The sequence below is a fragment of the Salvelinus sp. IW2-2015 genome, linkage group LG13 (assembly GCF_002910315.2).
Source record: "Salvelinus sp. IW2-2015 linkage group LG13, ASM291031v2, whole genome shotgun sequence".
Classification (NCBI taxonomy): domain Eukaryota; kingdom Metazoa; phylum Chordata; class Actinopteri; order Salmoniformes; family Salmonidae; genus Salvelinus; species Salvelinus sp. IW2-2015.
In genome coordinates this window covers 45076524-45089586 of record NC_036853.1, presented here as the reverse complement: position 1 = coordinate 45089586, position 13063 = coordinate 45076524, and the positions used below count along the sequence as shown (strand labels likewise).

At 40.8% G+C, this 13063-nt stretch overlaps 2 protein-coding genes across 3 annotated transcripts; one reads left to right on the top strand and one right to left on the bottom strand.

Annotated features, from left to right (window-relative positions):
• The first annotated feature begins 1324 nt into the window (after nucleotides 1–1324).
• LOC111971574 (gastrula zinc finger protein XlCGF57.1-like) lies at nucleotides 1325–4421 on the top strand. The gene has a single exon (XM_023998416.2). It carries the CDS (start codon nucleotides 1424–1426, stop codon nucleotides 2681–2683), a length of 1260 nt encoding a protein of 419 aa, XP_023854184.1. The 5' UTR covers nucleotides 1325–1423; the 3' UTR covers nucleotides 2684–4421.
• A 1446-nt stretch (nucleotides 4422–5867) lies between these two features.
• Nucleotides 5868–11514, bottom strand: LOC111971575 (uncharacterized). 2 transcript variants are annotated; one of them, XM_023998417.3, is made up of 2 exons: nucleotides 11375–11514; nucleotides 5868–9989 (listed from the first exon to the last, which is right to left on the bottom strand). In XM_023998417.3, the coding sequence occupies exon 2, from the start codon at nucleotides 9973–9975 to the stop codon at nucleotides 8935–8937; it is 1041 nt and encodes a 346-aa protein (XP_023854185.1). In that variant the 5' UTR covers nucleotides 9976–9989; nucleotides 11375–11514; the 3' UTR covers nucleotides 5868–8934. The 2 variants fall into 2 exon arrangements, with proteins under 2 accessions (XP_023854185.1, XP_070302410.1); XM_070446309.1 differs by lacking the exon at nucleotides 11375–11514 and adding an exon at nucleotides 10642–10945.
• Between the last annotated feature and the right edge of the window lie 1549 nt (nucleotides 11515–13063).

Genomic DNA, 13063 nt, shown 5'->3' with positions numbered 1-13063 from the left:
GTTTGTATTTCAACGGCATCTATACAGCCTCATAATGTTTCATCTTATCTGTTACTGCATACTGGATATTTAAGTGATAATGCAAACTCGGTGTTTGGAGGATATATTGGCATTGGTGTTGTTAGGCACGAGATGAAGTCGAGGGCCGGCCAACCGTGCCAATATATCCTCCAAACAACAGGTTACCAACATATTAAAATAATGATTGACATATTTTCATTAACAATGTTATTTTGATTAATTTATTCATACTGTAACGACCCGGTATTGTGTTCTGTGTTTGTGGGTGTGTTATGGTTCTCATGGCTACTAGCAGGGGTTAAATATGTCAGGACAGATGGAAAGGTTGGGGGGGGTATGATGGGTAATACCGCGGGATTTGGAAATGCATAAATAGGGATTACTGTCTCATTGTTCTCTCTCTTCTGTTCGGGCCTTGATCTGTTCATATGAGAGTGACCCTTAACTCAACATGTATAATTGTGTACGTTCGGCATTTAGCGGCGTGGGCTGTGGCCTGAACAATAGCCCAGTTTAGGAATAAACCTGTGTTCTAACCTGTACACCTAGAGTCCGTCTCTTTCCTCTTTAATGACCCAGTCGGGTCATTACAATACTATTTAATCCTTCCACAAGATATAGTCCCGACACAAATCTATGGTTGCTACCGAAGCCGGCTGGTCATTCATTATATCGGTTCGGTTAAAACTAGCTGACCTTCGTATCATTTGACCTTTTTTCAATTGACATTTCTTTGTGTATATCCATACAAATTATAACAGTTGATTCATGATTTCGACTGGCTGAGAAACGCCGCCTGCCTGTTTGTCTTGTCTCGACTCCCAACACTTACATGACTATGGGACAGCTGGAGATCGAATTTGAATATTGAAACAATGTTGCAAATGTCGGAGAGACAGACAGGAAGGTTTATACAAATCGCTGCTGTTTAAAACAAAATGTTAGTCTAAAAGAAATGTGAGATAATGTCTAAATGCTTTTTATAGTGGAGATCAAGTTTATAAATTGCTTAGCTGGGCTGATGAGACAGTGGATTGCTCAGTCAGATGGAACAGGGTACATAGGCATTTTAACGTCATATATTTCTATTGTGGAATAGACATCGGCTGGAATGCGGTTTTAACCAGCATTCAGAATTAGAACCACTCGTTGTATATAAATAGCATTATTATATTGATTATTTTAAACATTTTACATGATCACTCGCCATATCAACCTTTAAACCATCCAGCTAGTGGCGCTGTTTTATTGTTCGGGACTAGCCAACCGCTGACAAACTCAAAAGAAGAAAACAACACGGAAGTAGAATTAGAGGGAAGATTGTTTAGATTTTGCACCACGCATTTTCTTTGCGTGGGTTTAGGTGCAGTGAACTGAATACCGAACTCTCAGTTCTCTAAAAATGTCTAAACTACAGTCTTTGAGTGTGTTTGTTCGTGAGCGTTTAATGGTGGCTGCAGTGGAGATTATTGACGTAGTAGAGAAAGTGGTAGAGGAGTATCGGGAGGAGATTTCCCGTTCTAAACAGGAGAATTACCGGCTTCAGAGACTGCTGCGGATCACACCGGAGATAAAACTACGTAAAATAGACTCCCTCCAGTTCTCTCTCGCTGTCTCAGAGGAGGAGGTTACACCTGAGCAGCAGCACTGTGCGCAAGATTGGAGCCCCAGTCTGGGGCAGAAGGGCACAGCGCCCACACAGATTAAAGAGGAGCAGAAGGAAATCAGGACCAGTCAGGAGGTAGGGCAGCTTCAGGAACAGGATGCTGACATCATAGAGTTCATATTCGCTCCTCCTTGTGTGAATAGTGAATGTGATCTTCCCCAAACCCAGACTGTGGAGAACAGAGGGAGTGACTCTAAACTGTTGGATCTCAAACCTTTGAGGAAATCTAAAAAAAACAGCACCATGTCTAAAAAAACTCATTGCTGCCTTGACTGTGGCAAATGCTTCATTCAGGTTGGCCGACTGAAGATGCACTCGAGGATTCATTCAGAGGCGAAACCATTTAGCTGTGGAGACTGTGGGAACAGATTTCAGCTGAAGGGAGAACTAACCAAACATATTTTGATTCACACAGAAGATAAACTTTTTAATTGTGGTGACTGTGGAAAAAGCTTCAATCACAAGGTTGGCCTTAACAGGCATATACTGCTTGTCCACAAAGAAAGAAAACAGAACGAAAATGGAAAGACGAAAGGGGAGAAACAATTTTGTTGTGACTGCGGGAAAAGTTTCACTCGCAGGCAGACCCTGAACAGACATAAAATGATTCACACAGGAGAAAAACCATTTCATTGTAGATTTTGTGGGAAAGGCTTCAATCGCAAGGAGACCCTCATTGATCATATCCAGAATCATACAGGAGAAAAACCATTTAGCTGTGGTGACTGCGGGAAAMGCTTCAACAGGAAGAGGAACCTAACTTCTCATTTACTGACTCACACGGAAGAGAAACCATTTAGCTGTGKTGACTGTGGGAAAAGCTTCAAGCAAAAGAGTGACTTAACCAAACATATAATGATTCACATGGAAGAGAAACCATTTAAGTGTGGAGAATGTGGAAAAAGYTTCAATTACAAGGTTAACCTCAACAGGCATATGCTGTTCATCCACAAAGAAAGAAAACAGGAAGATAGTGGAAAGAAGAAAGGCAATTAAGACACAGAGATCTTCTGTCAGGAGATGAGAATAAGAAGCAGGATATGGACAAAACTGTTAAGAAAGCAAAGCAACTCTGGATCATTCATCTTGTAGGTGTGTCGTTCCATGAAATTAGTGCCTTTTGCGTCCCTTTGATATTTTAAGTAGATTTTGTGCATGAATATTGAATTGTTAAGCCTGTTATATTAAATTACGTGCCCTGTAATATATCATAGATCACACGGAAAATTCAATAAATATGATTTTTTAATATGAAGAAAGATTTGCTGCATTGCGAAAATTCAGCATTTTGACATACAGTTCAAGTCAGAAGTTTACATACAGTTAGGTTGCAGTCATTAAAGCTAATTTTTCAACCACTCCAGAAATTTCTTGTTTAAAAACTAGTTTTGGCAAGTCGGTTAGGACATCTACTTCGTGCATGACACAAGTAATTTATCCAACAATTGTTTACAGACAGATTATTTCACTTTTAATTCACTGTATCACAATTCCAGTGGGTCAGAAGTTTACATACACTAAGTTGACTGTGCCTTTAAACAGATTGGAAAATTCCAGAAAATTATGTCATGGCTTTAGAAGTTTTTGATAGGCTAATTGACATAATTTGAGTCAATTGGTGGTGTACGTGTGGATGTATTTCAAGACCTACCTTCAAACTCTGTGCCTCTGCTTGACATCATGGGAAAATCAAAAGTAATCAGCCAAGACCTCAGAAAAAAAATGGTATTCCTCCATAAGTCTGGTTCATCCTTGGGAGCAATTTCCAAATGCCTGAAGGTACCACGTTCATCTGTACAACCAATAGTACGCAAGTATAAACACCATGGGACCACTCAGCCGTCATACTGCTCAGGAAGGAGATACGTTCTGTCTCCTAGAGATTAACGTACTTTGGTGCGAAAAGTGCAAATCAATCCCAGAACAACAGCAAAGGACCTTGTGAAGATGCTAGAGGAAACAGGTACAAAAGTATCTATATCCACAGTAAAACGAGTCCTATATCGACAACCTGAAAGTCCGCTCATCAAGGAAGAAACCACTGCTCCAAAACCGCCATGAAAAAGCCAGACTACGGTTTGCAACTGCACATGGGGACAAAGATCATACTTTTTGGAGAAATGTCCTCTGGTCTGATGAAACAAAAGTAGAACTGTTTGGCCATAATGACCATCGTTATGTTTGGAGGAAAAAGGGGGACGCTTGCAAGCCGAAGAACAACATCCCAACCGTGAAGCACGGGCGTGGCAGCATCATGTTGTGTACTTCACAAAATAGATGGCGTCATGAGGCAGGAAAATGATGTGGATATATTGAAGCAACATCTCATGACATCAGTCAGGAAGTTCAAGCTTGGTCGCAAATGGGTCTTCCAAATGGACAATGACCCCAAGCATACTTCCAAAGTTGTGGCAAAATGGCTTAACGACAACAAAGTCAAGGTATTGGAGTGGCCATCACAAAGCCCTGACCTCAACTATAGACAATTTGTGGACAGAACTGAAAAAGCGTGTGTGAGCAAGGAGGCCTATAAACTCGACTCAGTTACACCAACTCTGTCAGGAGGAATGGGCCAAAATTCACCCAACTTATTGTGGGAAGCTTGTGGAAGGCTACTCAAAACGTTTGACCCAAGTTAAACAATTTAAAGGCAATGCTACCAAATACTAATTGAGTGTATGTGAACTTCTGACCCACTGGGAATGTGAAGAAAATAAATAAAAGCTGAAATAAATCATTCTCTCTACTATTATTCTGACATTTCACATTCTTAAAATAAGGCGATGATCCTAACTGACCTAAGACAGGGAATTTTTACTAGGATTAAATGTCAGGAATTGTGAAAAACTGAGTTTAAATGTATTTGTCTGAGGTGTATGTAAACGTCTAACTTCAACTGTACATCCCTCTGTCCATCATCTGTGACTTCTAGGAAGATTTTAACCCACTTAACCCCAATATTTCTCCAAGTTTTCACCATCATTGTAACGCCCTAGTTATTTGGTTGCTTTGACAAAGTTATTTCAGAAGATTATTTTTTATTAGTGATTCACTTTAATGTAAMCCCCCCCCCCCCCCCCACACCTGTTCCTCATTTTAAGGTCAAACCTGTTACGTGAGCTGAACTCTTGTTTTAATATGGTGTAACTATATATTTTTTATCTAATAGTCCAATTAACATCTAATAGTCAAATCATAGTGTAAAAGCATCACAAGGGGATTTATGGCTGATTTAAGATGAAGTTGTCACCCCTATTACCTTATTTGGCTCTTAATAGTCACTATCGTATTTTTTTTAATTTAACATCTTGAGATGGGAAAAGTGTTATTGTTGTTTTTTCATCCCCATCAAAATCTGCCTGTTTCAGCATGAGATGTGTATTTTTTTGGCATGGGCTGCGTCTCAATCTATCCCGTCCGCCGATGTCGGCCTTCTACGTCTGTGGTGGTCGGCCTTCCACGTCTGTGGTGGTCGGCCTTCCACGTCTGTGGTGGTCGGCCTTCCACGTCTGTGGTGGAAGGCGGCAGAGCTACAGCGAGGTTGGTCAGACCAGGAAACATCCCGGAAATCTTTCTTCTCACAAAAACGTCTGTAGCGTCCAAACTAATATGATCCCTGTATGGAAAGATTAACACTCTCATGAGCATGATGATGTTTTGCTCTACAACACCACAAAGCGTCATGGGACTCATCTGAAGGTGTCCCGGTACCGGGACGAAAAAATGAATGGAAGTGAATAAGGCATTTCCACGTGAAAGGTATACGGGTAATTACACTAATTATTGTTTTTTTATGAGCTTTCGGATCTCTCTCAGATATAGCACAGACACTTCAAAAACAGAACTCCTTTAGATTTTCTCATTTTCTCATTTTCTCATTTTTTAAAATGAGGTTACACTACTCAAAAGGCACCTAATTGGTGGAACGACCTAGGTTTCAGATAAATGGATCATTTATTTACTTTTGTGAAACATTATTCAATGTAAATAAGTTGTATTTAATTTGAATAATGATATAATGGTCAAACAGTACAGTATAGGCTGTTGTTCAAAGTGTGGTGTTGATTGTTTCACGTTAGAAACCAGAATTTCCCGGTCATTGGTTTTGGAATGTTTTGAGACTAATGTTATTGATACATTCAACATTTTGTACTAAACATTTTAAATAAAAAACAACTCATTAACTAATCAATTATTTTATTAGAAACATTAATCCCCCCCACACACACACACACACTTATTGCCGTGTTCACGTGCTTGTCGGAACTAGGAAACTCAGACATTTCTGACTTGCTAATTGTTTGAATGCAGCACGCAGTGGCAACCCCTCATTCAGGGTAGGTGGGGCAGAGACCCACCTGTTTTGAGACCCACCTGTTTAGCTTTAAAAAAGTAACTGTTTTGTGTGCCTGTTTTGCATGTTATTTTGGCATTGATACGTGTCACATATCAGTTTGCAAACAATGTAAATAAAATATTTTTAAAATGTTAATAAAGCCGCATACAAAAATTTCTATTTTTTGCTTTCTGAGTACGGCTGTTCCAAAATGCAGGTGTTTCAGCCTAGCTTAGTGCATTCTGTGGTGGTGGGGCAGCCAGCGGAAAATACGAAGTGTAGGGGTTGGTAATGTTCTCTAGTTACGCCGTGATTGGCTCAGTGTTCTGTCACTCATGGGGACACTACATCACCGCAAAATCTACGGGGAGAGCTTGAAAATTCAAGCCCCTTCGGTGCTGCCATAGACTTACATTATAGGTGCCCATCCAAGAAGGCTCAAGGTCATGGGCCACAGATAAAATGACGTCAAATCATGTTATCTCTACCATAGCTTTGATTGGACTGATCATGACAACATCATACTTTCAAAATCTTAGTAGCAAGCTTGCAGTCATCATGAATCAAGTCAATAATCGACTGGGAAATCCTTTTCAAATCCTTGTCATATAGAGAGAAATTATGAAGAGAAATTATAGATAAAAATGTATCGATGCTTATCGGCCATTGGACATAAACATTACACAACAAGTTGGAATTAGAAAATTTCAAGAAAGAGTGGTTTGGAAGGAATCAGTGTCTAACGGCAAAGCAATCACAAGCCTGCTATTCAGTGAAGTGGGTGTGTAGTCCAAATCTCAGTTTAAGGGTTTCTTTTCCAAGCTTAAAAGGATAAACATTCAACATTTGCCATGCTGTCAATCCATCATGACTTCTGCCGCATTCAAAACAACTGGAAACTCAGAACTGGGAAGTGTCAGACTTCAGTGAGTTCAATACAACTGGGAAAATGAGCTCCTACTGGGAAAATACGTTTTGAACGGTCATTAAACTCGGAATTCCAAGTGGGCATCTTTCGAGAGCTCCAACCTGAAGATCACTGGCGTAATGATTCAGCTTAGTTTTTTTCCCAGTTGTCTGAAAGCACCATACATCCAGAGAATGCCAGACTTTGATGACAAAATTTGATGACAAMATTTCCCCACGAAGGACCACTGCGCCACCTTCCTGTTCCAGTGATCACAGTAGAACAGGGTGAGTATGCTGCTGCATAAATTATGTAATATGACAGGGAGATATGTATCCTGCAGCTAAGAAAGTAATACTAAGTGTATATTGTGTAGTAAGCTGTTCATAATTTAGCCTACTGTTCTGACTTGGTGGTGCACACGTAGCCTATAACCTGTTTTCGAAAAACGTCATCATAGAATATTGTAAGAGCTTTCATTGTCTGCTTATATGCCCTCTTTATTTATCCTCAGGTTCTGACTTGGTGTACAGGGAGAATACTGTAATAATGACCCATGTTCTGAATTCTGTCGCTGTACATTTCAAAAGTGCTGAACAAATAGTTATATTGACTACGTCCACCCTAGCTCGCTCATTAATGTCTTAATCGAAATTACAGATTCCCTCTTATCCGCTTGTCGTCCCCTTATGCCATAGTTTGTACATCTTAATTGTCAGTAGAAACCACATTTGTTTAAGCGAGTCAGCCATATCAGCTATGTTTTTTTTAAAGGCAGTAAATGAGGCTGAATTAACTGTTTCGCTGCCAKACAAGGCTCCGCTGATAGCCAGGTGTAGCAGTGGTATTGTGTTGGGACTGCTGGTGAGACAGCTTTTTGTCGGCCCAAACAGTTTGTGGTCACCGTTTTCACCGTTATAGTGCAATTAATGTATTGTTTAGTGTTGTGTAGTGGCTTTGCTGGCATGCATCTACAAAAACATTTTGTTGTTTGCCCCACTAAGATTTACATGCTACAATGACCACTGGCAGCACGTGTATAACTACAGTTTGCTAGTTCCGACTCGTGTGGCAATAACTATTGCAGGTGTGAGGGCATTTTCTATTGAACCTTAMTAATGCTTGTGTACTAAAATATCCTTCTTTAAGCCTAGGCATTGGGCTTGAGATAGTTTCTTTAACTAACTCATATAAGATAGAAAAGTGTGTGTGTATTAATACGAGGCCTGCTCTAACTGTTCTGTGTGTGTAGAATGACCTCATGATACCTGGGCGCTCAGCCAACAGCTGACAGAGATTAACTGGTTCCTCTTAGCTTAGCTGGAGACAGGGCAAAGTGTATTATTCTGCACACCAGTGATAAAGCTATTGTTCTGTTTGGAGCCTTTTTCTGGGCGAAAGATTGATGTTTTGTGTGTGTGTGTGTTCTGTGTGTGTTCTGTGTGTGTGGCCAGTACGACCATACATAGAGGAAGTATATCTGGAGTGACTTCCTGTCATTCTGGCCCCTGTTGTCCTCTCTCAGTTGCGACAGACCGAGGCAACCTTTTCACCCAGTTTTCTCCCCTCACACACACATACACATACATAGGGTCACGTGTTTTGCAGATGCATGCATGGGGTAGCTTGACTATATAAATGCTCCTGTACTCTTTGTACAGSAGGCTCCCACTCCATTTCACCTGCGTGGGTGGTGCGACCAGCCTCCTTATTATAATACGTTTTTAATAAAAGTAATACCTTGATTGATTATTGATTTTGCCTCTCCTCATTATTAGTTAAAGGTAGAAATTCCACCACACAGGTGAAATGGTTGGGGAAAAATAACAAAAAATGTGTCAGGATGTGAAACATCTGAAAACAAGGCCCTTTATCTAAATAAAAACATTCACAATTTCCTACAATACACAATGTATGGGGAATATCGAAGACATGATGTCATACCCATGCCAAGTATACATTTGTGGGAAAACATTTGTGGGCCAGGTGGGAAACGTCTTAAGACTATCCAGTCTGCTCCAGGAGTTCATTCAGGTCCAGATTACGGATGATACTGATCAACCCCTTACTGATGCGATAGGTGTGCTGGGGGTCAAAAGCACCTCTGTGATGATCATGTTGGGTCACGTAGATTCTGCCCAACACACGGTCTGACTGCATGCTGATAATGATCCGGTCTATGTTGCTGTCGTCATTGTGTCCTATGTAGTTTTTGCGRACATAACGCGGTAGGTTCCTAKACCCAGGGGCATTCAGATTGCCCACTTCGTAGTATGGTAAGYCCTGGTCTGGTAGCAGTTGGTTAYGCTGGCCATCATGCTCCTCTATCTTGTCCAAGAAGCRGTGGAAGCCAAACACGTTCTTCTCAGGGTTGCACACTGTCAACATTTCACCCTTTTTGTTGAATTTGACRTAGTCGTGGGCGAACCAGTGAAGGAGATAAAGGCCGTGTCTAGGTCGGGGTGTACCAAAGCCAGATGACTGGAGGTGTCTCATTTCGTTAAGTGTGTCCATGGAGGAAGGACAAGGAAGTGAGTATCCAGTCTGCTCCAGGAGATCATCCAGGTCCAGATTACGGATGATACTGATCAACCCCTTACTGATGCGATAGGTGCGCTGGGGGTCAAAAGCACCYCTGTGATGATCATGTTGGGTCACGTAGATTCTGTCCAACACACGGTCTGACTGGAGGCTGATGATGATCCGGTCTATGTTGCTGTCATCATTGTTTTCTGTGTGGTTTTGGATGACAGAATCAGGCAGGTTCTCAGACCCTGCAGCATTCAGATTTCCCACTTCGTAGTATGGTAAGTCCTGTTCTGGTAGCAGTTGGTTACATTGGCCATCATGCTCCTCTATGTTGTCGAAGAAGCGGTGGAAGCCAAACGCCTTCTTCTTAGGGTTGCGCACTGTCACCATCTCGCTGTCGTTGTTGAATGTGACATAGTCGTTGGAGAACCAGTGAAGGAGTTGAAGGCCGTGTCTAGGCCGGGGTCTACCAAAGCCAGACGATTGSAGGTGATCAATTTCGTTCAGTGTCTCCATGGTTATGATTTACTCTAGAAAAGAGGGAGGGCAAGGTAGAAAAGGTGGAAAGATGGAGASAGAATAAGAGTGGGTTTGATTGTCAAATAGTACGAGCAAAACATTTATTTAACTGTTCTAAGTGAAAGAGGACACGCACTTTTCTGTCATTGTCTCTACGGAGTGGTCCTTGAGAAAATGGTTTGCATCCTCTTCTCAACACGACAGAAACACACACTAACTAGAGGTGGACTTCACCCTCATTGTATCTTTGCTGTTCTGCCTATGTGCCCTTCCATGTAAATCTGAACAATAAAAGAGATATAATCAAAGATGTCTGCAAAGGCAGGACAGTCAAGTTGCATCTGACTGTAAAACTAGAGGAGTAGTATAATTTCTCGTGACCATTCATAGAGGCCAGGAGGGTACCGGCTTAGGTGTACACGCCTGAAGGCAGCAGGCCCACCGGTTCAGGAAATGGTGGGTACCCCATTTCCTGAGACCCTAGCAGGACAGGAGGCCTAGGGACTCACAAGGCAGGGGACTCATAGCCAGCTAAGGCCACAAACTGCTGGAGACTTGGAGCCTAACTGGGCATGAGACATACAGTAGGGCCTAGGACTAGAACAGGACACTACGGGATGTGTTTCAAGTTTTAATGTCACACGCACAAGTACAGTGAAATACCTTGCTAACTTTCTTCAAATCGAACGAGGGACTGTGGACCTATGGAACAGGTAGCCTAGTAACTGGACAGAAGACAATCCGATAGGGTGAGATGTTTTTCATYATCGATGGCAGATCAGTATTGGGGTTATGGTCATCTGAGGCTAGATCTGTGGGTAATGTGAATGTATCCCAATTGGGTTACTATTTATTAATCCACATATAATCATAAATAAAAGTCCCAATACAAAATCCCCTCTCCCTTTCATATTTTAGCCGTCATTAAACAGATGATCACGTGATCAACCTTCTGAGCCTGAATTGTAATGTCCTCTAGAGGAATTTGCATTTCAATACAGRCTTCTCAGCTAGCATAAAACATTCTAAGAACCATAAAGCGTGGTGAGTGTTGTTGTCCAATGGTTATTATGCAAACATCCTTCCCTGGGAATGTTGAAGCATAGTGGCTTGGCTTTGGTACATTCTCAGCACATTTAAGGAACTTATTAAAAAAAGCTGGTAAGGCGTGCTTGTAAAACAATTCGAAAACATTTAGGCCTACATTGTTGTCTTAAATCAGTCAAGCCTCAATGCAAGATATCATCTTTGAGCAAACCTTGAACGTCTTGTCCAACTAGTCTAATAAAACAACCAAGACTTTCTGTAACCAACCAGCTTATGTCCATCATTATCCAGAAGACAGGTTTACAATTGTACATTGATGCCAAAGAAATCATTAAAATTGACAACTTACCTATTACAAATCAAGTATATTCAATGTTCGTGAAGTGGTAATATGCTAGGCTGCTATGGAGTTACAATTGTATMGCAATAGATTCACTTTTAGCCTGCCGAGTTGTTTATGTGCAGAATGTAGACGTGTCCTAACCACTCCCCAAAGTTCCATGGGCAAAATGCCAAGGCTATTTAACACTATAATCTCCTAATATTATTTGGTAAAAATGTTTTTGTTTGTTGCCAACTCTCAACTAAAATCACAGTTTATCAGTATGCTTAGTAACACAATATACAAACTCCAATTTGTTAATTGGATCTGAAAATAATTTCAATACATGAATTGAAATGGCTTGCGTTCAACTGTCCAAAATTAAATTCAAGCCGGTAATCACAATACATTTCATAGAATGCTGATAACGATGAGCAGCATGCCACCCTTTTCAAATCTTGTAATTGTTTTAAAGCAACCACACTGTGTGGTTTGTATTTTTCATGAATCCCCTCTGGAGAGAGTACCGGTACGTTAATATATACACATTCATTTAGAATCAACTCACTATTTAAGACATGAGTCATACTTTCAATGCCACATATTCTTTAGATTCAGAGATGTCTCTGACGTAAGAGATACATGGAATACTGAAAGCCAACCTTTGTTTCAAACATTTTAATTCTTGTGCCATTTCCATGTCACACAGTCACAAAACTTAACCATAAAGAGTACAAACTGTACTAACAGGTTCTTCGTTGTCACACGGACACATGAGAGAATCAATGCCTCAGGGCACGTAATGCAAACAACTTATTTTGCATTGCCTGCCCTGAATCATTCATTGTTTCATGTGTCAGTGTGACAACGAAGAAGCTGTTTAGCAGAATAAGGCAACAGCGTAAAATCATGTTTAATTCCTGTACTATAAACAGCATTTTATCAACACAGAAGTTATACAGTGTTATGCTTGAATGTTTGTAGTTGAGCTACATCTGATGACAATGTTTTCCTTTCAAATTACACAACTGGATTGGTTACTATGGGCGTTCACATAACGCCTCCTGCAACACCCATATTTGCAAAGCTGCTGGTTATAAGCGCAGTGTGTCTTTCTAAAACTTGTTTTGCAAAGAGGCGCTGAAGGGAAAGGTCTCAGATTACCTGTATTCCAACATCAAAAAAATGTAGTCCTACATTCTGATGTGACATGTTGGGAAATTCTCTCTCCATTTCATGATGCGTCTTTCCACAGTAATCCTTTTTTAGTCCGAAAAATATAATATATTCTTCTATAAAATGTCCTGATGGATATTTTTTTAAAGGGGGTTGTAAAGTAAGAGTATGTCAGAGAAATTGTACAGGAAGAGAGACTGCAGATTCTTTCAAACAACAGTTTTGTCAATGCAGATTAAGATAGTTGACGTTGCCATCGTTGTCTGTTCCTTCCTGCATGTTTTCCACACATCTGAATTCCTGTAGATGGTTATGTAACGTCCTGACCAGAGTTATTATGTGTTTTGCTTGTTTAGTGTTGGTCAGGACGTGAGCTGGGTGGGAATTCTATGTTGTGTGTCTAATTTGTCTGTTTCTGTGTCCAGCCTAATATGGTTCTCAATCAGAGGCAGCTGGTAATCATTGTCCCTGATTGAGAATCATATATAGGAGGCTTGTTTGGTGTTGGGATTTTGTGGGTGATTGTTTCCTGTCTCTGTG